The sequence below is a fragment of the Toxorhynchites rutilus genome, chromosome 1 (genome assembly GCF_029784135.1).
Source record: "Toxorhynchites rutilus septentrionalis strain SRP chromosome 1, ASM2978413v1, whole genome shotgun sequence".
Taxonomy (NCBI): Eukaryota; Metazoa; Arthropoda; class Insecta; order Diptera; family Culicidae; genus Toxorhynchites; species Toxorhynchites rutilus.
This window is the reverse complement of record NC_073744.1, coordinates 141,102,197-141,130,089: the sequence shown is the minus strand read 5'-3', so window position 1 is coordinate 141,130,089 and position 27,893 is coordinate 141,102,197. Positions and strand designations below refer to the sequence as shown.

General features: G+C 37.7%; 1 protein-coding gene across 4 annotated transcripts in view; it reads left to right on the top strand.

Annotated features, from left to right (window-relative positions):
- Nucleotides 1-9,887: 9,887 nt before the first annotated feature.
- Nucleotides 9,888-27,893, top strand: part of LOC129778603 (dentin sialophosphoprotein) — a 47,330-nt gene continuing 29,324 nt past the window's right edge. Inside the window, exons 1-2 of one of the 4 annotated variants that reach the window (XM_055785645.1) lie at nt 9,888-10,132; nt 27,569-27,876. In XM_055785645.1, coding sequence (XP_055641620.1) covers nt 27,806-27,876 — 71 coding nt within the window. In that variant the 5' untranslated portion in view covers nt 9,888-10,132; nt 27,569-27,805. Of the gene's footprint in view, nt 10,655-17,221; nt 17,338-17,387; nt 17,621-27,568; nt 27,877-27,893 lie in introns of those variants that run through there. The other 3 variants (XM_055785621.1, XM_055785636.1, XM_055785628.1) reach the window with 3 other exon arrangements.

Sequence of the window (27,893 nt, the reverse complement as noted above, 5' to 3'; positions counted from 1 at the left end):
TCGGATTTTTTACTACCAATCTGAAGGAAAATAATCATAGTGGCCAATGAGCGAGGGCGAAAAAATACTGTTTTTAGATAAGTTGCTGCAACTGCAAGTCCTGTGAATAATGAGTGTATGAACAGATCAAGCAATTTCTCAGTTTCGCGCACGCGTTAAAGCCAATTGATTTAGCATTACTGTTAAAAGATACTGAGCACCCATGTACTCTTGACTCACAGACCGAAATTGTAGCTATATTTGCAGAAGATAATGCAACTTTGCGGATATTCTGTTGGTTGGATAGAATGGGAGTTTGGATTCATTGCGAGACATCGTTGTTGTATGAAGTAGTTTGCAATCTACTGCATACTCGATTGGTAGAACAACAATCACACTGTTGATGTTTTCCGAGGGCATTACAAATCACGCTCTAGTGTTTATATGGCGCATGTTGCGGAATGGAAAATACGATATTTCCACCACTTTTTCGGTTATACGTTTATACGTTTATTTTTTAGGTATTTATTCTAGGCATATAGTGCGTATGGATAGAATTATGATATATATGTTCCTCTAATCAAAAAATCTTTTTCATCTTTTTCTGCTAACGAACATCAGCCTGTTCCCAATTTTTATGCCTTTGAACGGTGAGGTGTATAACGTATTGTTTTGCTTTTACACACAAGTTTTCCGAAGTTACTTTTTACGTTTCAGTGTTTTTGTTTGCCAAATTTTGATCTCTACAGGCGTTTAAGCAGATTGCGAAACGAAATAAAACAATAAATATTAACATTCTAGGCCAAAATATGTTAAATCTAACCCTCCGGTTTCTTCTTTTGCTACATCTTTTGTTTAATTTGTTGCTTGAAACCCATTGAAATCTATGTGTGTAATGCGTTGGACGGATGAAAGTATATAGCTTCGTTTGATTAACGAACAAAATGATTTCTTTCTTCCTCTTAATTGTGTTCGTTCAAGTAAAAGGAACCGATGCCACACTGAAGGGTTACTGTCTGTTGTAAGCTTCCTATGCTCCGTTATCTCAATCAAAATGCCTATACGAATGTACCCCCTTCCAACTTCCATCCGTTGGTCCTTATATTATACGGTTTGCGTTTACAGTCACTCACAACGAAAAAATCCACCCGAATTTATAAACTTTTTCATAGCTGAGTGATTACAAATATATGGATGATAGTTAGGGTTACCTCTCAAATATAAATTCATTACAACCGTTATTGAACAACATTGAATAATTCCAATTTGGTTCGGAATTTTTCCAATTCTAGGCAAATTTGGTAATTTTTAATTAAAAAGGGTATGGGAATAAAAACCACTGGAACATTTCACAATATTTTGTAACAAAACTTTAACACAGCCCTTGTTATTAGCATTGCCTTATGTCAACACTGTTTGTACGCGGCTTTTACGTTCGATTCAAGCTGTGATTCAGTTGCTTATCGTTGGAAAGATTGTTGTAACTTGAAAAAATGATGGCTGGTAAACAAATTTCAACTCCCATCCGAAGTTTGGTTGTAACAGACTGTAAGGACAATTCATCACAACCGAAAATTGCTGCAAAATATAGTATCAGTCGTGGTGCTGTATAGGAAATTTGGGCAAAATACCAGAAGCTCGAATCTATAGCTGTGCGTAAAACAGACTGTCGCACTGATTCAATGATCATCCGAAAATTCAAGAAAAATCCGTCGGTAACCATTTGATCTATTAAGAAATATCTTCAGCCTTCGGTATCAATCAGCCGCAGGATCAGGGAACATGTATTGCAGAGCAAGTTCGCACGTAAACTATCATACATCAGTGTCAAAAACAAAAAAGTACGGCTAGAGCTCGGAAAAAAGTATCTCAGCAGGCCTGTATCTTCCTGGAAACGTGTTTGGTGGACTGATGAATCGATGTTTGAGATCTTTGATCAAAAACGACGAGTGAGAGTTTAGAGAAAATCAGGTGAAATGCTACAAGATCGTCATACAGCCTACAGTGAAGCACGGTGGTGGAAACATGGTCTGGGGTTGCTTTGCCTGGATCGGAGTAGGAAATTTGTTTCAAATCAACGGCATAATGACAGCTGACGCCTACATTGACACCGTCAATGGAAATCTTCGTGATTTCGTTGCAAAAACCGGCGTACTGCTCTGAAATAGTCTGCTCAAAGCTCAGATTTGAATCCTATTGAAAATTTGAAGGTTATTCTGGACAATAAGATGAATAAAACTGATGTAACCAATAAACGAGAGCCCGGAAAGAGTTTAACGCACAACATCTGAAGAATTTGGTGGAGAGCATGTTTGAGAGAATCTTCAGAAGGTGATTGAGGCTCACGGTGGTCATATTCCATACTGAAGATCATGATTTTGCATCATGACATCGTTTTTCTGTTATGAATTTTTAAAGTGGATTTTTTCTTGTCATTTTGTTTTATGGACACATTTTACTAATATGCTTCACAAGCTTTGATTTAAGAATTAATTGACTACATTGTTGTTCAATCTCTGTAAATATCTTACTAGCTGATCCGGCGAACTTTGTCCCGCCCAAAATTGATAGTTTGATATGAAACTTTCAAACATTCACGTTTTCTTACTAAGCGAAAGTTCGCGAGTCCAATCTCAGAACTCTTCATTGATTGATTGCCCTTTAACCCTTTACATGTTCCTTTTACTATAAATTTCCTAAACTCGTTATTATAATATTAAATTATTTTTAGACACAATTCTCGTTCAAGATTCTCCAATCACTTGCAAATAACATGTTTCTCCGTTACATGGAATGCATGTTTTATACAGAAAATATAATAAAATAGAGACAGCACAAATCGGACAATTTCTTTCTGGAGTTTGCGCTTATCAACAAATTTGGCGACCCAGTTTCATTTATAGATGGAATAGATAGATAGAAGATATAAGAGTGGGTTTTTTCACTTGAAAATTCATTTCCACTTTCGAACGAAGATCAATTTCGTTAGCGCAAACATAAAATGGGCTAACAATGCTCATCACGATGTAATAGTAGAATATTTCTGCTGTTCTACGCATAGTTGTCCCATGTTCCAAAATCAGCAACTGAGAAAAACGCATTCAAATTTCCCAAACATATTTGTCTGCTAGAAGCTTCAAGCATTTCGGACTGAGTTTTTTTAAAAACAGAGCACTGTTGTTTAATGAAATGTGAAACGATTCCCTCATTTGAATCAATCAATATTGGTTACAGGCTTAAAAATTCATGGTGGGACAGTTATGCTTAGAATATCAACATGGGACAATTTAACTTCATGTTGTTTTTTTGAAAACAGAGAACAAACTACAACTTTTTTTGAGTTTTCCGGAAGATTTGGCATAATAACATCGTTTTATGAAGAAAGGTGAAAATTGTCAAAAAGTAGCATGGGACAACTATGCGTAGAATGGCAGATTTGGGAATTCAATTTTCTGAATTTTCCCGTTTTCCTTCACAATTTATCGAAAATTTTCAATTGTCATCTTTGGTGGAAATATGAGTTTCATTCGGAGGAGGGAGAGGTGTTAAACCATCATAGAAACATTTCTTGTACTCCAAAATCCTCACATTCCAATGTTGGTTCCACAAATACGAAAATCTGTGTTTTGTTTGTATGGGAGCCCCAACTTCCAGGAGAGAGAGGTATGTCAAACTATCATAGAAACATTTCATGCAGTCTTAAACCTCCACTTGCCAAATTTGGTTTCATCTGCATGATTAGTTTTCGAGTTATGCAGAAACTTGTGTTCCATTTGTATAGCAGCTCCCCCTTTAGAAAGGGGGAGGTGTTTCGAACCACCATAGAAACATTTATTACCTCCTAAAGCCTCTACATGCCACCCTTAGAAAGGGGGAGGAGTGTCGAATCAAATATTTCTTGCCCCCTCATGTCAACTTTAGTTCCATTTGCTTTATTACCTCTCGAGTTATGTAGAAATTTGTGTTCTATTTGTATGGCAGCCCCCATTATTGAGAGAGAGGAGGAGTCTCGAACCATCATAGGAACCTTCCCCGGCTCCAGAAACTCCTACATACAAATATTCACGCCGATCGGTTCAGTAATTTCCAAGTCCATAGAAATCAGCATACAGACAGACAGAAATCCATTTTTATGTAGGTATATAGATCAACTGTTATAATTCAAAAACAAATCCTTATTTCACATTGTTCATTCAAGTCTCGTGATATGATAATGATTCAAGTGGATTATTTTCGTTGCGGGTCACTGTACGTGCATGTAAACATCTTAAACGAACATAGTCAATATCTCTCTTTCGTCAGATAAATATACATAATATATACAGTATGAATATGTATTATGTTTTGACGAAGAATTGTATTTATTCAAAGGGGAAAAGAGAAAAAACAAGATGTCAATTTCTTACCAGTTAGCGATCGTTTATTGCGAGTGATTTTGTTTTGATTCTCTTTGCTTATTCTCGTACAATTCTTATCTACTATTAAGTAGGAATAGTAACTTTTTCGGCAAACCATTGCTATAAACTTTCCGGCTGATAGTAGCACCGGCTTATATCAATCAATTAGGAATACAACCATGTGTAACAACAATCGGAAGGATTCGATCAAATTGAGAATAAAAAGATATGAAAGCGAAGGAATTTGGAAATAACACACAAGAGAACAAAAGTGCTTTTTTGTAAATTATATACCATATAGGAAACTCGTAATAAGGATGAAATCTGACAATTAATATTTGAAAGATTTGTAGACATATAGTATTGACAAAAAAATCTTATAGGAACGATAAGCAACACAGAAACAAGCCTTTCCCTCTATCACATATTACAAACCGGGACGCTGTTTTACATGCTAGTCAAGGCACCAGCTTCGAAACGGTCTTTCCCAAAACCTATCTAACGGAAACGATTATAAAAAAAATCACATACGTCTCTATCCCCCCTTATGTCCTATGTATTAGTTCCAACACTGTGTTAAACACAATAAAAACAATACATGATGATGATGTTAAGCAAAACGTAAACACGGAACAAGCGATAGTGTCTAATAATCATGCAAAATAACTACTAATAAAGAAGAAAAAGAAAATCGTAAGAGTGTAAGTGACAAACCAAAGACTTATTAATAATTTATAATAAAGCAAAAACTGAAACATGTGGAAAACCATATTAGAGACAGAGGAACAACAAAACAATACTATGAATTATCAATTAAAATACTACATCAAAACACAAAACACTATAGATGATAAGTGGAATGGAATGTTAGACGAAAACAGATTTTTGTATAACCATGTGGCCAATCACGTCTAAACACCCAACACACACATACACATACACAAAAGAAAATCTCAAAACAAAAACAAAAAAAACGCCCACTCGAAAGAAATTTTTGTCTACTGAGGATGATGTCGCGCGAGAATGAAGATGAAGAACCTACTAGGATGGAAGCACAATTCCCACAAGAAAGTGATAGATAACGTTATCCAATAATATTTATTAAAAAGAAAACAAGCAGCAAGCTGTGCGCAGCCGGATGAAAAAAAAAACGAGTTGTGAGCGAACTGTCTTTTCTAAAGTGCCCATATCACTTTCCCTGTGCGTGTGTGTTACTTTTCCCAACCATACATATGAGTTTTGTGCGTGGCAAAATGTTTTGTTTTTTGTCCAGGAGCGATTTCTTTAAAACCGAGCGGGCACATTTTACATACTTTTTTTTTTATATTGTTATCCACAAAAAGCAACTACTTTCCAATTTGAACATATTTAAAATGCAAGCTATGTTTTAGCGTCATGTTTTTCGAATAACATCTCTTATTTTTAAGAGAGAGCACATATGAAAACAAAAGATAACGTAGGTCGAGGATGAGCGAGTCAAAGGGACAGAAACGGTCAGTGAAGGAAAAAATCTGGGACGGAACAAAAAGAATAGACTACTTGGAGGAGAACTAGAGGAAAACAATGGATGGGATGGCGTGCAGAGACACAATCCTTACACTCAGCTAGGCTAATTAAGTGATTGAAAAGTAAATCGGTGTCTTTTAATAAAAAAGAGAGAAAGAAGCAACAGAATCATTGTGGGGAGCAAATGGTAAACGAGAATAACTCACGTACACAAGATATGCAAAGAAAAGCAAGAGTAACAAATTTTGTTGTAAGTAGGAAAAAAACTAATAATTTTATATATATTGTGTTTGTAGTAGGAAAACAAAAACTAAGTAAAATGCCTAAGACTAGATGAAAAAGATTGATTAACATTAAAAATATAAAAAGAATTAAAAAAATTGAAAACAGTGGTATAGTAAAAATGAATTCAAATACGATTGAAGGATCAATAAAAAACCGAAAAATTATTATAATTTGAATGTTTATTTTGGGGTTTAAATGTTTTAATTGTTGTTAGTTAATAGTTCAAGGTGGTGACGCAACATTAAAGTGTTAAATTTGCCAAAAGACCACGTGACGCGCACTCAAAAAATATAAAGAAACATTGACGAAGATTTGGAAGCTTCAAACAAAAATTCGGAGCAGAACTGTTGGTCGGCAAATGCAAGGAACTGCATGAGAGCCATCAAAAGCAAGCCAAACGTTCTGTATCGCGATTTGGCTAAAAAGTTTGGTCTTCGGTGGTTCGAAGAAGGTCGAAGTTTTTAATTCCAACCAGGCCAGCAAACAACCGAACTAATTATTTGAATAGAACACTGTAATCAGGCATCATACCCGGAAGCTGTACAATCAGTTGGTAACCGAACTCGATGGGTAAACAGCTGGAAACCATGGACGACGAAACCCACTCGAAGATCGACTGCAGTCGGGTCCTAGAACAAAAATTTTGCACGACAACAGGAGATGAACCTGGAAAATATTAGGTGTACCGGTAAGTTTCTTTGGTTTTACAACAGATGGCGTAGCTTGATAATTATTCCAGTGAATCAAATTTCCAGACATCCGATGAAAAGCTACTGTCATTGCGCGTCTTTTTCAGTACACGTCAAAAAGTTGAAACGTAAACAGCATAGATTTTTGCCACTTCGAATATGTCGAATTTCGTACCAACGAGAGTGTTTTTGCGGGGCTGTTACTTCATTACTTCAATATGAAGAAAAAAGCTGCGAAAAGTCATCACATTTTGGTGGAAGTTTATGGTGACCATGCTCCAACTGAGCGAACGTGGTTTGCACGGTTTAAAAGTGGTAATTTAGACTTGGAAGAAGAAGAACGTTCCGGACCGCTTTACTCGATTAAGATCCGTCACAAACGCAACAAGAACTTGCAGATACACTTGAAGCAGCTCAGCAAACCATATTCGTTTAAATCGTTTAAAAGCAATGGAAATGATCCGACAGATAGGACATTGGGTGCCGTATGAATTGAAGCCACGAGACGTCAAACGTCGTTTTTTCACGTGCGAACAACTGCTCCAACGGCATAAAAGAAAGGGTTTTTCGCATCGAATCGTTACTGGCGATCAAAAGTGGGTCCATTACGACAATTCTAAACGTCAGGCAACGTATGGATACCCCGGCCATGCATCAACGGCTGCGCAGAATATTCATGGCCAGAAGGTATTGCTGTCTATTTGGTGGGACCAGCTGGGTGTGGTGTACTATGAGCTGCTGAAGCCGAATGAAACCATTACGGGGGGCCGACCTCTACCGACGACAATTGATGCGTTTGAGCCGTGCACTGAAGGAAAAACAGCCACAATACAAGCAAAGACACGATAAAGTTAATTTGCAGCACGACAATACTTGGAAATGCTGAAATGGAAAGTCCTATCCCGTCCGCCGTATTCTCCAGACTTTGCCCCGTTGCTCCGGCAATACATTGGATATCAAATTTGTAACCATTTTTGCAGAATAAAGCATTATTTTTTGAAAAAAAAATGTAGAAACTTACCGGTACTTCTATTACATTTTTGTTTTTACTGTTGAATTCGCTCGAAAAATCCTCGTCGAGTAGGTCATATGGAGTTGTGGCCAGAAAATTGCAGATTTCATCAAAGAAATTCACGAAAATGTTATTAAATGTTATAAGTGAACGTAAACCCGGTTCTATTGATCCCGGATTAGACCAGAAAGTCGTGAATTACATTCGTAGGCATTGATCTGCCTTTATGCGTGACTTGGCCAAGAAATTGGATATAAGCATCGGAATGATCCAGCAATTTAAAAGGAGGCATGGTTTGAATACAAGAAGCAGAAAGTACACAATCAAACTCCGGAACAGCAACGTCGTCCTAAAACGAAGACTCGAAAAATCGGCGGTGACACTGGATGCGGAAAAGTCATACGAATTGTATGCAATAGTGAAAGTAAATAACCACATTGAGTTGTATTTGTGTGGTAACATTGCTTCCCCCTTGCTTCGTTCGAATTCGTCAGCTACTATCAAACAAAATTGTTTGTTTTTCTTCGTCAGTTATCGTACAATCAAGTTTTCGTGCGTACTCCGAGCCAATGTCACCTTAACCTAATAGTAAAATAGAGCTAACGAGCAAAATTCTTCACGACTCGATTTCTATAATAGGGCCTATTGTATTCAATACATTTTCGATCAGAATGTGGAATCGACTTGTTGAGCCCGTGAAAAATGCAAGCGGGTTCTGAAGAATGTTAAAAAAAACCGACATTTACATCGGGGTCACGAAAAGTTTTTAATATTCTAGCTCCCCACAAAATGTGACCCAGGTTCCGAGAATCATTAGAAAAATTCAATTCTTATTACAATCTCTCAACTTCAAAGGAATCTATAGGCATTGAAAAGTATTTGTAGTACAATTTGTATTTTGTTTCAACTATAAGTAAATCTGATTGGTTTTATATTGATGACTTCGAAAGATACCAACTCATTGAACGGAAATGACGAGTCCAGCTCGTCATAAACTTTCCTGAACAAACTGACTAAGAAAATTGAATGGCATCCATAATACAGTTTGGGAAACTCTTCGTGTATTTTACGTTCGACTCAATTGGCCGTCAGAGCACTTAATTCGAGCAACCATTGATTGCGGACCACTTTTGCTCTACAGGATAACACCCTCCGCCAGAGACGGCGTACAAAGCGTGACGAAGAAGATTATCCATTCCAATTGGGGCAAGTGTTATATTCAGGGATGCCAGATGACATTTTTTCATAAATTCATAACTTACTTTTGAACAAAGTTTGATAACAGAATCAATGGTTATTCTAATTTGTATTTTTATGTTCATTAAACTTACCTTGAGGTTTTGAAGTTTATTTCAATAAATGTGAACAAAGAATACATTGCGCAACTGCGAGCTAACTTTTAAGAATTTAGAAATGATGATTGGCTTGGTTTAGGAAATGATGATTGAATATAGTTAGAAATTCATGGAAATAATATCTATCAAGAACCCACGTACGCTACCATACTGAAATGTCTTCACATATTCCATAATGTCTTCCCAGTAAGTCAAATATGTTCAAAATGAAGACATGTCTTCAAACCTGGCATCTCTGCATATTACATATTACAGAGAACGAACATTCATTGCTGGAAAGTGGGCTTCGTGACATTTCCGCTAGAGGGATTTGCTGTGCTCAAATTCAAATCCTCACCGGCATGAACAATATTCCTTGGATGGATAGGTAACAATTTAACGTGCCATGTGAACTCAAGTTAATTATATCTACCCAAAAGATGCGAGAACTTTTCAAATATTACATCATTTCAATATCATTCTACAGTGTGATGCAGCATCTAATTTGCTTGGTATTGATGGATCCGAACACGTGCGAACACACACCTGTCCTAACGTTTACCGATGCTCGGATGAACACAAGCAGTAGTGGTTCATTCTCCCCGCTCAGTGTATCGTACTCGGTAATGAGTTCATGCCAAGAGGTTCCTTTTGCTACTCTCTCGCTCTCAGTATGTTATCGACATCAGACAAGTTTGGTCGTATAATGTTGTTGGGTTCGAGGAAATTAAAGGATAAAAATCTTGCTGCTGTTTTGCTTCCCCGGTGATTATATTGTTGTTGGTTTTCGTCACCAGTGAGTAACTGTCGACCCTAACGAAGTGCCGAATTTCGAGAATTACGCTGTAGTTTCGCGAATTGCGAAAAGCGACTGTGAACTGCAAATAGAAACCTCTCACACAAGCTCGCTGCTTGTCACTCGGTTGAATGGTAAAATTTCCTTTAATGGTGGATGCTGTAGAATGTAATGTACTCCAGACGACTATTCGAAAAGACTCCTTAGCAGATGCAAAGGGATTAAGTTGTGTATGAATCAAGTGAAAGTGTCATTTGCTCCTGTACAGCTGCGGAAATTTTCGAAAAATATATTTTTATGCTGCAAGTGATGAGCGAAGGAACGCACACCAACATAAGTTGGTTTGTTTGGTTGTAGCTTATGTGATGCTAAAATAAAGTTTCGTGAATGTTTCACAGATCTATGATCTCTACATAATAAACAGGTCTGCTAATGCATTAAGGTGATTAAGTGAAAGGAATAAACATTGCTCTGGTTCTTTTTTTTTGTTGTGTATCCATCAAAGCATATATATTTATCAATGAATGTGGAATCGGTGGGAATATTGAACAAAAGCAAAAAGAGGGACGTTTAGCGAATAGTATATCGGCACATACACAACCAAAGCATTCGTTGGGTACAGTAGGATACACTGTTACCGTCACGAATTGGCATGGGTAAGTTATCAATGATAATGGCATGTTTTTTTCGAGGACTGAATCGTGTGAATGTGACCTCCGTTTTAGCGATTTCCATACTTCGATCATTCACAGATTTCTTTAGTTAGATATATATATTACCGGGCACTGATGTTTGAAAAAAAAGCCAACAAAATAATTCATAAAACATGCTTTTGGCATGTCTTGGAACCCACATGTTATTGGGTTCTACGCAATGTCTTGGAAAATATGTACCTCATTGGGTTCTACGAAAGCGCAATTGTCAACATGTTTTCCATCCAAGCTCCCATTAGTGTGAACGAAGACTTTTAAACACGGGCTTTGAGATACTGGTAGACTGCCTGAATAATTTCGAAGTTACGCAACCCTATATTGCTCCTATGAACCAGCAGAATTTTAGTGTGAAAATATTCTGTCCCTGAAGGTTTTATCTGGAATATTTTCAAAATACGCACCGTGAGACTGTTGCTACCTTCTCGTTCAATTACCACGCAAAACTTTTTTTCAAATGTCAGTACAACAAAAAGGAGCTATGTCTGGTAAATAAGGCGTATGTTGCAATAATGGGAATTCTAATGCACAGATTTTCGCGATGGTTTTTTGAGCAGTGTGAGCTCATGAAATGCCTTGAAGATGTGGACAGAAAAATCACGATTTTTGACACCCGCTGTCCCTCCGTGGACAAGTGTGGACATTCCATATACCCCTTCCACTGTTGTCCACGTGGACATCCTCCATTTTTTTTTAAAGTTAAAAATATAATAGAATTGCGCTCCATTTCAATTTATCATTATTCTACCAATCTTTCTGTCAACTTCATAAATCCTGGGAAATATTGGGTTGTCCGGAAAATTCGTACCGATTTAAAGGAAAAAAAACCGAGGGATCACTTTCATAGACATACATTCCATGCAAAACCTATATAGTGGTTCTCAGAAGTAGTAGTTTTGTTCCCTATCGCTAAATATTAGATCCGTATTTCTTTATTTTTTCATTAGGATGTCCATTTTCATTTTAGGGTGATCTGAAAAATCAACTTTTTCTCCTTTTTTTTCCAAGAAATTATGACTTTTGAACTAATGGATCGATTCAGCCCACAGTCCCTCGAGTTCACGGTCATTGGTCGGTACTTGGAAATTTTGCAACCGTGAGCCTTCTCCCTTCGACGTCACACGTTGACTGCCACATCAGTCACCGGTGACTGACACCGAGTTTTGCTCAGGCTGCGTCAGTCTCCGGTGACTGACAGTATAACATATGATAATAAAGGTAACTAATATAACCATATAAGCTTATAAGCATTCCCTTTCGAACAAAAATACCTTCCACTACGATAAGGAATGATGGCCCTAATACGTTTAAAAATTTCAGCCATTCCATGCCAAACCGATATAGTGGATCTCAGATTTTCGTGAAAAGTGGTAGATTTTTTTTATCGCAAAATATTAGACCCGTATTTTTTATTTCTTCGTTAGGGTGACCATTTCCATTTTAGGATGGTCTAAACAATCATTTTTTTCTCACTTTTTCCAAAAATGACTTTTCCAAAAAATCTTTACTTTTGAACTACTGTATCGATACAGATGATCGACATATCAAATTGGAGCCAATTAGCTGGCTTTTTCGAAAAATACTACAGTAGCACAAAATTTGAATTTTGTTTTCGTTATCATTGATTGTACAGGGAAACTTCGATGTAACGTACATTTCACATTAAAAATTGTACGTTGTATCGAATTGTACTTCATATCGAAGCATAATAAAAAGCACAGAAACATAGCTCATATTACTTTATTATCATGCTGTTTGGGTTGAGCCAACCATTCTTATGATGTTTCCGATCATACTGTTGATTGAGAGTAAATAGATAAAATGACCACTTGCTTGTTAAAAAAACCTTTTCCCTGTAATATGATTAAAGATTAATTTATTTCCTATATTTGACTATCTAACTAAAATTTTGTAGGTCGTAAAGTTTTTAAGTTAAAGTTTTTTTTCAAAAAAGTTTAAAAAACAAAACAAAAAATTCCAACTCAAAAACTACTAGAATGACAGAATTTTGACCAGACAATAAAACATAGGAAATTGTTCAAGGTTTTATTTAAAAATGATAATTTTTTGAGCTTTTGAAAAAATACGTTTTTGAGAAAAATGAATTGAAAAATGAACGGTATTTTTTAATGAAATTTTTCTACATTTCATTCTCTGATTAATATTTTCTAAAATTTAAAATGCACAGTTGCTCAAATGACCAATGTCTTTACACCCACAACGTTTCACTGCAATCTGAGATGGTGCTCCCAACTCCTAAGACGAGTTGGCATGACATTCGTCCATTGAAAATGTGTACGTCATATCGAGTGACGTTATATCGCCTGTATTTGATTTTTTTATAGTTTTCATAGTCTCGGGACCAACGGCGCTATATTTTTTAATATTTTTTGTTGGAAAGCTGAGAATTCTTTACATAACATATCCAAAAATCAGAGAGAAGTTTTTTTTGTTTTTGAGTGATGATTTTTCAAAGTTACCCAATGGTCCGAAAAAGTCATTTTTTCCCCTTTTTCCACCAAATAAATTCATAACATTACCCACTGGACCGATTCAGATGATCAACATATAAAATTAGAGCAAATTAGCTATCTTGCGAAAAACTTTGTTTTTTGCTTTTCGAAATTATTGATTGTATTAAAGGTTACTTGGTTTCGAGACTCCCGTGGTCTAGTGGTTTGCGTCCCACATTATCATGCCGGAGGTTCGTGTTTGATTCCCGTTCTGGCCGGGGGATTCTCGCCAAAAATATTTCTTCCAACTTGAACTGTGATGACGCGTATTCTAGAGCTTGCCACTCCAGAATAGTTTCAAGGCGTATTTTTCGGCATAGAAATCTCAACTAGGTAATACTAATAAATATGACGCAAGTAATACCCAGGCTGAGAAGGCAAAAGTTCCACTGGGAACGTTAATGCCATCCAAGAGGTTTCGAGACTAATGACTCTATATATTTCCTTGTTAGCTGAGGTTTTTTTACATACATAACCAAAAATTAGAGAGTTGTTGTTTTCCGATACGTTACGCGAAAAATCCTCAGCGCGCTTGGTCCCTAGACCATGAATATTAAAAGACACAAATACAATCAATAATAACGAAAACAAATTTCAATTTTTTTGCAGCTGGATTTAATTTAATATGTCGATCATCTGTATCGGTACAGTAGTTCAAATGTTATGATTGTTTGAAAAGTATTTTTTGAAAAAATGAGAAAAAATATTTTTTGTACCACCCTAACATGGAAATGGTCACCCCAACGAAGAATTAAAAAAAAGGGGCTAATATTTTGCGATTAAGAACAAATCTGCCATCCGGTTATCATGGAATGGCTGCTAATTTTTTCGAGGTTGTTGTCACCCCCGGTAAATGTCATCAGCTTCTAGATGCCAGATGTGATCCTGCCCAGGGTGGCTATCATGTCGGCTTTAATTACTGACGAGAGTTCACCACACATTACCCACAGATTTGATGCGACGTTGTCGACGTGTGGCCTCCGAGTTGATGGGGATGGGCACCATGTACTGTCTTCTGTAGATTGAATTTGAGCCGCTCATACCAAGTGTATCCTCTGTGTAGCGCTGTATCCTCTGTCCACGGCGATTTTCTAAATCAGTTTTGCTCTGTTTGACTACTCTAAAACTGAAGGTCAGCAAGATATCCGGGAACGTGTTGACCGCGTGTACCTTATTTTCCGCGTCCAGGAAAGTCTACAGTACACAGTTCACTTGTCTCAAAAACTTGTCTCTCAGCTCTGTATTGAGTGGCAAAAGGATTAGTCTCTTGTTTTACCCGAAAGTGACGAATGTCATTCGAGGGATCCTGAATGAACACGGCTTCTGTGTTCCCCCAAGGACAAGATTACGCCGGATGAGAAGTCCGGCGTGATCTTGAAATATTTCTACGAGATTCCGTGCAAATCTTGCCCGGCTGTGTATATTGGCCAAACCCATCAGAAGCTGAAAGTACGATTGAGGGAGCACAGAAACGCCGGGGAAAATAAGCAACCTAACGAATCGAGTGTAGCAGCTCACTCTACGGGGCTAAACCATCAAACTGACTGGGACAACGCGAAACTCAAGAAGTGTGTCATGTTCATTCACACTGCTGAGGCGCCGCTTATGAATGAATTTGAAGCTCCGATTACATCATCCTTATTCAACTTGACGGAACAGAACATCCAATGACCTGACTTCTCTTCGACGCGTACTACACCAGTACATAGCTGTTTTTCTTTTTTGTTGTAATCAGTCGGACATCGTCCCGTAGATGGGCAGCATCGATCCCGAAACCGATCGACTAAAAAGGTAAATTTAACATACTTTTTACGTTTGTAAGAACAATAAGTGTTGTGTCCTGTCGCGTATGGTGTTGCTTGCAGATGTCCCTGCTTATATCTTCGACAACCGGATAGCTACACGCCTAGACGCTGACATGAATCAGCGTAGACCTTGAGATCATCTATGTAGAAAGTATGGGTCACTGCTTCGTGGATGACGTCCCAAAATCTTATCTTACAACCATGATCGTTCCTCTTAAGCGTCCTACTGAGGGGGTTCAGGGCCAGAGAAAACTAAAGCGGGTTGAAATAGTCGCCTTGAACTATCCCTTTTTTTATCTGCAGTGTTTTAGACTGCAACAAATTTTTGCCATCACTAAGGCGTAGAGACGTGCTTCGCTGCCTCATCGCATACTGCAGGAATCTCACGACGGCCGGATCAATTTTTTAGAGCTCCAATACCATGACGAGAACCGTGTAAGATATGGATTCGTAAGCATTCCTACAGTCAATATAGATCATACTGAGATTACGCTGGTTGTAAACTGCTTGTCCGATTATGGATGCGTCGATAATGGCCTGGTCTTTTTTCCTTCTTCCTTTTTGCTCTTCCATGCGAACATTGTACTGTTCGCTGTGACCAGAATCTTTGGCATTTATAATGCTGCTGAGTAGTTTGTACATACTTGCCAAGCACGTTTTTGGTCCGTACTTTGATGTGTTCAATGTACTGTTGTCGTTCGGGAGGAGTAAGGGTACGTCACTGAACACCATTGTTAACCGAACGATCGTGGATTCATTCCCAGAACTCTCCATTGATTGATCTTTGAATTGGCCTTTTCAAAGGCTAGAGGAGAATGAACTTGGAAGTTTGAAGCCACTATAATAGAGAAAAAATCAACAATTAGCTCTTCATTCTCAAGCCAGCAACCAGTTAACAGGTTTTCTCGAAGCGTTCCAAATAGCCTTCCTTAAGGCCATTAGTGAGAGTTTTGGTTTTCCTTAAATTGATCTATTGGTACACATATAGAATCGCCCGTTACTGGAGTGTGTGTATTTAATTATAACGTGCGTTGCCAATAAGGACACAAATTTCAACGTTTCGACATTCGACATCTCGCGAGACCATCTTCTGTTGCTTCCATTTTAAAATATCCGAAATAGTAGAAAGCGAATTGGTTTTCATATTTTTTCGCCAGGAGAGAGTTTGTATGAATTTGGGAGTGTTTTTTGATAAGTGTCCTTTTCCGATTGATTATTCAATTTTCGCGAATTTGTGCATTTTTCCGGGTTAAGTGGCGTGAAAATCCAACGCATTCCAAGTCGGATGTAAAAACGGTATTTTTCAGCGGTGAGACCTGTGTTCCTCGGTGAAAAACTGAAGCTGAAATAATGTTACCCTATCGCCTCCGCCACCTGCACCATTTCCTGTTGCCGTTCTGCAAAAGGCGTTGCATAGTATAATTTGTGGATTTTTTAAAATGAAGTTTTGATTGACTATTTGTTTGAATAAGTAGTAGAGTATAATTAAGGAGTATAATCAAAAGCATTGGATGCTCGGTTATGTTTGCTCGTTCGGTGGCGGAGATGATTTGAGACCATACTGTTTTCATTTCAGTTCATTGCTATGCACACTTGTTTACACACAATTTCTATACACAGCTAAGATAATTGACAGATAATTGATAAGAGAGCAACGAACATCCGTTCTAAGAGAATGTTACGATAATTTAGATTACCTGTTAACTTGCTAATGTTGTTTTGTGCCGATAAAATTAGACATCTATCTGTTACGATAATTTAGCTTACCTGTTAACTTGCTAACGTTGTTTTGTGCCGATAAAATGAGACATCTATAAAAAATCTCTATAATGATATCTTAACTTCCTCAAATCATACGATCACGCTTCAGAAAACCTAGAATCATAACAAAGCAGACAAAAACAAATCTTGGTAGAAAACAAGTTTTTATTTCGGTTTTGAATATTCAAATCATTTACGAGCGATCTACTTTCAATGTTCCAACTCTCAGGGTCGTCGTCACCAATTCACCAAATCCACACGATCCGTATCGTTTGCGGTGTGTGGTGGTTCGCAGTGGTGGCACCTAACCGTTCCGCCATGTGGTCGAGTAGTTGTGATTTTTTTCCTATCCGTTCATTCCTTTTTGTATGAAAATATATTCTTGGACGAATCGCCGCTTATGTAGCAACGCCGCGTGTGCACGAATCAGTTTATTTGAGCCCGCGAAACGATCGGTTGGTTCGCTTAGAACATTTTTGTTTAGTCTGTCAGCAGTTTGACGACCTCATTTGACGACGACGATCACCCCAGTGACTTCCCTTGCACAACGGTATTAGAATCAAGTACACACGGTTTGTTGTTGCGAAAAAGTGTCTTAATTGAAACGAGTGGATCCGAAAATTGAAAACTACACAATATCAGCGAAATCGGTTGTCGGATGATCTCTAGACTATTATTGTACCGTGTGTGTTTTGTATCGTACATTTGTTTATATACAATCGTGTGAAGGTTTACATCGCCTCATGAACTTGCCGGCTTAATTATTGTGGAAGTTAATTCTCTGCAGTGGAAGATAACGATGCAATCGGTTTCTATCTTTCATCATATAAACTGTGAGCTATCAATTATAGAAAGGCTGAATTTATTTTTACCGATGGCAAATGATGTAAGGATGACGAAGAGAACGAACATCATATGATCGAAGCGAGTGTTCACAAATAGTTCGTTCCGATCGAATAATCGGAAACGAGCAATCAATTCTGAACGTGGTCTACCATATGTTACACGGTCGAAAGCTTGTAGGCTGAAATCCAGTGCTAACTATTTCCGGTTTCTATTCATGCGTAGCGTGATCTTGAAGATCACCAGCTGAAAACAGATGTTTTTGTTTCGGCAAAATGGTTACCCATTTTTGGTTTGGTTTTACACTTTTAAGCTGGTTTGATCTATCTGTTTGATAATACAGAGTGTGTAAAAAAGCTTATTGTTTGTATTATTAACAAGGCATGAAATAAAAAGGCTATGATATATCGGTCGGCCATGAACCTGGCATTGAGTTTTAAGATTAGAAAATTGTGTCGCGTTACTGGACCACATATAGCGTACGTTCATTTTGTAATCATTCGTATCTATATTTATTATGGAAAATTTTCTACAGTTAGACAGTTAAGATGCATGGTTTGTCAATGAAGTCTCTGAAATGGTAGTGAAAATTAATGTTCAAACATTTTTTTTAAATCAGTGTTGATTTTATTATTCAAAGTAGTTTCTATCAACTTCAACACACTTTTTGCATCGATCCAAAAGTGATTCAAACGCGTATACTAGCTCATTTTGATAAACGGCGTCGATAGGAACCTTTCGAATGGTCATAATGTCGTCAAAAAATGTTCTTTTTATTTTTGAGGGAATTTCCATTCTGTAAGTATATAAGGGTACTGTCTCTCTCATAGAAGTCTTGGTCCTTATTGGTGAAAAACTATAGTAATCCTAGTCGTCCACACTTGTGAGTACCACTAGGCGACGGATCATTAGGACACCACACGAAATGAACATGAGGACACCACATGATTTAAAAAAAAAAATTTTTTACATTTTTTTAGTGCATAAATTCAGATCTCTACTGTCATCAAATGGGCCGTTTGAAGAAACGTCCAAAAACGTCTAGAATTAGCTAACAGAAGAGATGTTGTGTTCCACCAGGACAACGCAAGGCCCCGGACCTGGCACCTAGCGATTACCACCTTTTTCTCGCATTGCAAAACATCTTGAGTGATAAGAAATTGGGATCAAGAGAATCTATTGCTAGAGTTTTTCTTCAAAGAGGACCAAGAGTTCTACGAGAGAGGCACCATGAAGCTTCATTTAGAATTCCAACAAAACGGTGCATATTGGACCAAAATCAAACAAACTGAAGCATATTAAAGAATGTTTCGAATTTCATGCAAAAATAATGGATTATTTTCTCCTCAATCTAATATATATTCGATTTCCGATTTTATTGAGTGTTATGTTGGTACTCATGTTTCTCACTTATGCTGATCGGCAATCTTGAATGTTCAGTTAATTTTCGACATTTTCGCTTGCACGTGTTTTGGCTCGTTCTAGATTTTCGCCTATTCCAAATCAGCAGATTCCATTGGAATTATTGAGCTTTGGTTTTCCCGTCGTAAGCATAAACTCATGATTCGTCACCAATTATAATCCTCTGGAACAAATTTGGGTCGTCGCAGACAGATTCCAACTTCAACTTTAAGTTGAATATTTCCCACTTCGTGATGGAAATGGTATTCAACTCATGTGGTTCGTCATCCTCTCTCTTTCTTTCTCCCTCTTTCTCATTCTCTCTATTTCATTCTTTCTCATTCTCTCTATTTCATTCTTTCTCTCTTTATCTCTCTCTCTCTCTTTCTTTATTTTGTTTCTCTCTTTCTTTCGTTCTCTCTCTTTCTCTCTTTCTTTCGTTCTCTCTCTTCCTTTGTTTCTCTCTCTTTCTTCCTTTGTTCCTCTCTCTCCCTCTCTCTCTTTCTCCCTCTCTCTCTCTTTCTTTGTTTCTCTCTCTCTCTTCCTTTGTTTCTCCCTTTCTCTCTCTCTCTCTCTCTCTCTCTTTCTCCCTCTTTCTCTCTCCCTCTCTCTCCCTCTTTCTCTCTCTTTCTCTCTCTTTTTCTCTCTCTCTCTCTCTCTTTATCTCTCTCTCTTTCTCTCTCCCTATTTCTCTCTCTATCTCTCTCGCTCTCTCTCTCTTTTCTCTCTCTGTTTTTTTCTCTCTTTTAATTTTTTCATTTATTTTTTTATACATACATTAATTAATTATTTAGTTGTTTAATTTTTTTGAATTCTTTAATTTCTAATTTCTTTAATTCTTTAATAGGGTAGGGTGGGACTAGTTGGTCATATGGGTAAGTTGGTCAGTGACGATATCTTGGAATCTGAGCGTCCAAAAAATTAGCGATCTATGGATGAAAAATAGCGAATTACTGATACAAAAAAATAAGCACATCGGAAGAACTTTTTATTAGGAAGGTTAAAAAATACGGACATGATTCCGATTTCGCCAAAAATTATTCACGGTTTGGGCATTATAAAATGTGTTCTGAAACTGGTTAATAATCATGAAAAAAATCGGCTCAAACGTAAAACAAAGCTTTATTGTACGCTTTAAGTGTTGACATGGTACGATAAAACGTCTTCATCATAATATCGGAGGAAAGTTCTTCACACAAAAACGGAACTGTGATGACTCTATTTGTTTATTTTAGCTTTGAAATTTTTGCTGTAACCCTAACCATATCCATGAAACTAATTGTAGAAATGGCATGCAACCGGAAAACCTTCGATTTGTGAAGTGGTCGTTTGAAAGATCTAGGTTAATCTATTGTATAGTAGGGCCAAAATAATAGAAATTCAATGTCAAAATCATTCGAATTTTCGAGCGCAAATGATCTAATGTCTTCTAGAGAGAATATGTATTCGGACCGCTTCGATCGCTGAGACTAAAGCCCTACTTTTTTGACGATATTTTCGGCCAATATATTTTTAAAAAATCCACGTACGCTATCATACTGGAATTTCTTCACATATTTCGTAATGTCTTCAAAATGTCTTCACAAAATCAAATGCCTTCAATATGAAGACATGTCTTCAAACCTGGCATCTCTGGTTCGCCACAAAGTGGAAGAGAGACGAAATCGCTAGAAAAGATTGTCTGACTAATTTTCGACGATGATCATTTGAAATTTTCATCAATTTGCTTTTTTTACTTGCTATGTGATATTAGTTAACTGTTTTTGTTTTGATTTGATTAATTAATTTATAATGAAAGAAACTTCTAATGGAAAAACGCTTATTATTTGCCCAAAAATAACATGCCTATTATTGACCAATTTACCCCGTGTGTGGGGTTAGTTGGTCAATTTATTCTGAAGTACAAAGACGTTAAATAAAAGAAAAATGTCAAATAATTGACTCTCTGGTTATTTTTCATTGAAAGGGTAAAAGGTAAGCTTCATTGTGGTACATAACATTCTAACGCAAAACTTCGTACTACAAAGTTATAACCAAATTTGTTCAAAAATGACCAACTAGCCCCGCCCTACCCTACTTTCCCGCCATCGTGACTGGAGCTTGATAAATATATCGCCCGATTCTTTTTATCTTCTTCTTCTTCTTTGTGAGGCCCAAATTCCAAACGAGAATCATCCGGCGCAACAGAGCACTTGTTCGAGTGCACGTTTGCACATCTTACCTCAAAGTCGGTCCGTGGTCGAAAGAGGCCTATGCAACAACATGTCAGATCTTCTCGCCACTATGACGTGTTGCCAGTACCGATAATGAAAGCTCGCATTAAGGTGGTGTTAACCTCTCCAAATGAACTACTCTTATCGAGGGGCATATTTAGCTCACTCACATTCTTCTTCTTCTTAAATGGCACTAACGTTCCTAGAGGAACTTCGCCATCTCAACGTAGTATTAATTGCGTCATTTTTGTTAGTACTTAGTTGAGATTTCTATGCCAAATAACACGCCTTGAAGGCATTCTGAGTGGCAAGCTCTAGAATACGCGTGACCACAGTGTAAGTCGGAGGAAACTTCTTTGACAAAAAATTCCCCCGACCAGAACAGGAATCGAACCCGAACCCCCGGCATGTTAGGTGTGACGCTAACCACTCGGCCACGGGAGCACCCGATTCTTTTTATATAGAAGTTTATTCGGTTATCTTCTCAGGTTTCCCAATGATAACTATCCACCGTCGTGATTTGAGTTTTTTTTTTAAATGGAATATATCGATTGGGTCGATTGGTTTTAGAGGAGTTCTCTTAGTTACTTTCTTAAGTTTCCCAAAGATAAGCCTCCGTCATTGCGATTAGGGTTGAATAAAAACTATGCGCTTTGAATAACGAAATATATTGCCGGTTTGATTGGTTTTAGACGAATTTTCTCGGTTACCTTCTCATGTTTTCTACTGTTAACTCTCGTCGTCGCTATTGGATTTTGTTAAAAAGTACGTTCACTAAATAGAACGTATAGTTGGTCCAAATAACTTACCTCAGTGAATCCTGATTTTTATTTCTCCCCACTAACAACTATCCCTTCTGAATGATAATTGATAACCACGCTATTGAGGCGACTCTTCTGGTCTTCGAGCAGCGAATATCATACTAATATTTCTTCCCTACCCCTGGTGACTGTAACGACGTGGCCGGCGTCGTTATTGACTATTTCAAGTTCACTATATCACCGAAACTTGCACAATGAAAATGATTTGCTACTCCCAAGCGCCATTCCGTGTGTTATTTGTGCAATTTTGCTGGTTCCGGTCAATCACGGAGAGCAACTACGAAATGTACAGTCTACCCAAGCTCAGGCTCAAGCTCAAGCTCTACGCATATGTTTGAATTTCAACAATGACAGAGTTATTGAACTTTATCTCTGTCTCGGGCTTTGTTTGCCCTAAGGTGAAGGTGGAAGGAAGCCATTGTAGTAGTATAGGTAAAACCACTTGTAAAAATTGGGTAATAGTGTTTGTGAGAGAAGAGCAAAGCACACGTAAATAGATCAATTCACTTATCAGACTGTGTAGCGCTTCATTGACACGAGTCTTTAAATACATTTGAAAAAAAAATACAATGCAATACTAAAGTAAAATGTATGAACGATATGTTCCGATGAACAATTGCAAATATAAATATATATATATATATATATATATATATATATATATATAGAAGTTGCATTTGCATGTGAAGTAAAATTCTGATTATACGCGAGCGTAACATGAGTAAATTTATAACACATGCGAATTGGGGCTCTTTTGGTATTAACAAGTTCTTCCGCATAGTAACTCGATGTTGATAATTCCTTAATAGTTTCCATCGTTGATCATATTGTTTTCTCATATTCATCGTTGGAGAGCCTTAACTCTTCTCTTCGTTGGCCGAGGCATTCTTTCTTTTTATTAATTCGTTTATTTTTACAGGCTCAGTTACTTAAGTTTAATGGAGCCGAATTCTTAAATATAATTTTGAAACTATATATATATATATATATATATATATATATATATATATATATATATATATATATATATATATATATATATATATATATAAACAATTTTCTTACATCTATGGTTAGTAAGGTGGGAAACCGATTGTGTACGGTGTACTCGAGTTTAGAAGGGTGACATATTTTTAGGAGAACGATGAGATATAAGGAAATCGTAACAATGATGATGAACACTCAATTCTTAAATCTATTTGTATATCTATGGTGTATTTACCTTTCAACATATTCTACAGTTTATAGCAAGGGGACGAATTACCCGCAAAGAAAGGAAAGGAGGGTATAAGGATATAGGGACAATCACACACGAAAATCGATAGCTTTAAGGAAAACATATATATGGGACATGTAATCAAGGTCTAACCGAGCAAACACATCTCTCACCGGCACATTGGGCTGCCTTCCCCCCGAAGGGAGTTTTCTAAATTCGTTCTGGCGACCAGATACACCTCGCACGACCAAACAACGTGCTCGATGTCGTGATAACCTTGGCCACAAACGCAGAGATTGCTGCTGGCAAGACTCAAACGGAAAAGTAGTGCATCTAACGAACAGTGATTGGACATGAGTCGGGAGAAGGTGCGAATAAAGTCCCGACTCAATTCCAGACTTTTGAACCACGGTTTGAGGCTAACCTTAGGGATAATCGAGTGAAACAACCGGCCCAATTCATCTTCGTTCCACTTGCGTTGCCAGTTAGCGATGGTATTTTTGCGGACTATAGAATAAAATTCATTGAAGGTGATTTGACGCTGATAAATATCGCCTTCAATTGCACCTACCTTTGCTAATGAGTCAGCCCTCTCATTACCCGGAAATGAGCAATTTGAAGGGACCCAGACAAAGGTAATAACATAACAGCATCTGGATAAAGCACTTAAAATTTCTCGTCTTATCTCAAGGAAGTACGGCTTCAACCGAGCTAGGACTATCCGTTACAATGTAATAGTGTTGAATAGGTCGTGAGGCGACGCTGCCCAGCGCCCAGTGAATCGCTGCTAATTCAGCAATATACACTGAGCAAGACTGAAGACTGTGTGAGGTGCTAAAAAATTCGTTGAACACTCCAAATCCTGTGCACTCGTTTATAGTGGACTCATCAGTAAAGTACATATTATCACAATTGATACCTTCTCACACTCCGCATCGAAGATCGTTGGAGCGATCCTCGATCATTGATAAACTGAATATCCATGGATATCTTGCTTCATGGACAGATCAAAATGCACCGAGGAATTGATGTAGTCAGGAAAACTAACACGGTTGGGAATATACGAAAAAGGATCAACCTGCATGGAGATCAATTCATGATATGAACCCGGAGTGAAAATGCTCAAAATTTCCGATCACCACTGGATTCATAACCTTACACCGGATGAGGAACCGAAGGGATAGTAAATTGAAGCGATCTATTAGTGAGAGTACGCCTGCCAAAAACCTCGAGACTCATGATATGCGTTGAGGGCATACATCCCAACGCAACACGGAGACAGAGATACTAAATTCGCTCGAGTTTAATGAGGTGTGTTTTGGCAGCTGATTGAAAAAAGAAACTGCCATACTCCATCACTGAGAGAATAGTTGTTCGATACAACATTATAAGATCTTCTGGATGGGCTCCCCACCAGGTGCCGGTAATTGTACGGAGAAAGTTTATTCTTTGTTGGCATTTTTTACTCAGATACCTAATATGGGCCCCCAAGTACATTTGGAGTCGAACCAAGATACTTGAATGGCATAGCATGAGTGATCGGTTTACCCAAAAGTTGAAGCTTCGGTTTTGCTATGCTTCCTAGATAAAACCACCATCTCTGTTTTCTCCGTGGATAATTCGATAACCGAGGCATTTTGATTGAATGTTATATTTTTCCGTTTACTATTATTGAAGGCATAGGCAGCCATGGCAGTGTTCCGAGCTCTGCAATACAATTTGCTTAACCAATGTAAAAGTTGCTAAAACTTATATTATAGACCCATTAAACGTAAAAATAATAATTGTATTGATATCAACACAATTTTATTCTATTGATTTTCATGACATGAAACGCTATGACTCAGGAATAACATTTTATTGAGTGGTTTTTATAGCTGTTTCGATGATGTTGTCTGGCATCAGTGTCGAAAAAATAACGATGCTTTCACCAATACAAACAAAACCATTGCCGAAAATTGAAAAATGAAAATTTATCTTTCAGAGCACTTGCTCGAATTTTTCGACGTTTTTCACTATACAGTGCGACAGCAGATGAAAATTTAATATCTTGTGAGTAATCGATTAAAGTTTGGTTCATATTACTTGATGGGAAGTGTGCGAGAACGATCATTTTCACACTGTATCGCAAAATTATTGATTTTCGGGCGAGGGGTGAGGGAGGGAGATGGAAGAAATGAACGCCATTGTGGCAGCCATTGGTGGCTAGCTTCCACCTTCACCTTAAACCGACACTACTTCAAAAAAACGTTGGGTAGAACAATTCTCTGGTTTCCATTTGATAGATGAGAAAATTTAATATAGAATACAGTTGTGAAACTTCCAAATTAGTGGATTTAAGTAACATTTTAGAAGTGTAAAAATTAACAGTTAGTGGTTTTTGAAAAGTTATTCTTAGTTTTATCCACAAGGTACATCATAAACTTCAAGGTTTCTAACAACCAAATTAAAGCTCCCTGATCGCTCAACAATTCGTTCTTTGACACTCAACTCCTATCTTCTTCAATTTCGCTGCAATATCATTTCCAACAATTCCTGGTGAATCTTCAACTAGAATCTACCAAAATCACGATTTTTAATCCACTGTACTCATAATAACCAATTAATTCTCACTTTAACGTTGATATATTTAATTTTCGCCTGAAATAAGTCATATTTGAAGAATAAAAAAATCTGGAGTGTATATTATCCAATCTAAAATTGTATATAATCGAATCCGACCTGTATACATAAAAGATGAGTTAGATGAGAATTTTTAGGAACTCCTGTAGAGACTTGGATAGTTTTTTTTATTTCTCCCCTTCCATTCGAACCATTTAGATAAGACTACAGCCATTTGGAATGATTTGGCTCAATTCAACACACGTTCTCCTCCCAAGTCTTTTGAAATCAAGAACCCTTGCCCTTCATTAAAAAAGTGAACGAATATATCAAACGAAAGAGATGTTGTAGGTGACATTTCGTGGTAGGATTTTTATTCGCGAGGAGTGCACACGAAATGCTGGATAAAATGAAACATTGTATGCATTCTCGAAGAGCAAATCTAACTTCAAACTCAAGATTACGTCTATCAGCTGCGCCCGCGTATACACATTGAAACCGAAAAACCACTGGATATGGGCCAAAACAACATTCGCAGATGTACGGCTTGCTCAATTTTCCCGCGTAAACAAACTGCGCTGTTTTAATTTTAGATCAGTAAAACGCAGATCACTTCCTAGTCGCCTAGCAGCAACAGCAGAATCATCCCGCGCCCTCTATGCGTCTACAGAGTCAAGGAAATCTGCAACCAATGTGACTGGTGCTGCGATACATCTTTGAAAGTTTTTTCCCCCGCTAGAGCTATAACCGGTTATTTTTTGTTGAAACGCACTTAATTTTCTCGAGGGACGCTGACGAAGTTTTTTTTTCAAATGGCCTCAAAAATAAAAAGAAAAGTCCTCAAGCTGCTCAGTCGATGAGCGGAAAATTCTTCTTTCGGCAAGCAAGGACCTCGATTGAATTGTTTTTATTCCTTTATCTCAAGCCAGAAGAGTGTAAATTCCAGAAATAAACATTCCGAAGTTCTTATTCTTTATGTTACGTACCGTTCGGTCGTGTGGTGTCTTGGAACAGCGTGTCACAGAAAACCGTGCACTGACACTGGGCTAAAAATACACCGATCTGCATCATGCAAATATGTATGTATAACAGTCATTTTTTCGAGCGGATGTAAGGAAAGAGAATCTCACGTGAATAAAGTATGAATGAAAACAGGGAACATGTTCGTGTCGTGGGTTCACACTTCAAAAAATAATTACATAGAAACGACAACGAAAATTGTTTGCATTTTCCGGCTTCGTAAGTGGGGTTACCCAATGTGTAAGTGCTCTAGTATATTCTGTTTGAATTTCTGAAAGTCATTGTGTCGGATGAAACACAAACGTAAAACATTTCTCAAAAGCACATGATTGAAGCGTACACAGCACAACCAACAACCTCCCACGCTCATTTATCCCAGCAATGATCGCCGGTGTGTATGGTGGAACGACGTCTCATAAAACCACATTTTAGCACTTCGTCTCTCTAGCACAGTTTGTGATGCCTTTTCTCGCTGTGCCGTGACAAATCTTACCCAATTGCGTAGCATCGTTCCGTCGGTCCCGAATTCTTTCTTTTTTTGAGAAAAACTAGAACACTGCGTCAGACAGAAAAAAAACAGGCATGTCGTCGCCATCGTCTACCTCTCGTGGCCAATTACTGTGTTTATTTAAATTCTTTGTTTTTGTTCTGTTTCTCTCTTTACAGTCGCCGAGGAAAAGTGAGAGCTATAGTTACACACGGGGTTCGTCGTCGGCAAGGGACATTCAATAATAAAGTGAATTTGAACGTATCAAGATCGATTCCGCTGCTCGTTGAGCAGAACCAGTTGAACCAAGTCGACATAAGTGAAGTGTATATCGACGCATCGTCGACGCAAAAGTGAACGAAAAGTTTTAGCTGAAGTGTTTTTGAGCGAGTGCGCCATAGCAGGGAAGTTTGATAATGATAAAGGTTTCGAAAGAAACCGGGGTGTATGCCGCCCTGGTCTCCGTAGTATCGGGAGCCATTGTATGGTATGTGTGCACGTGAG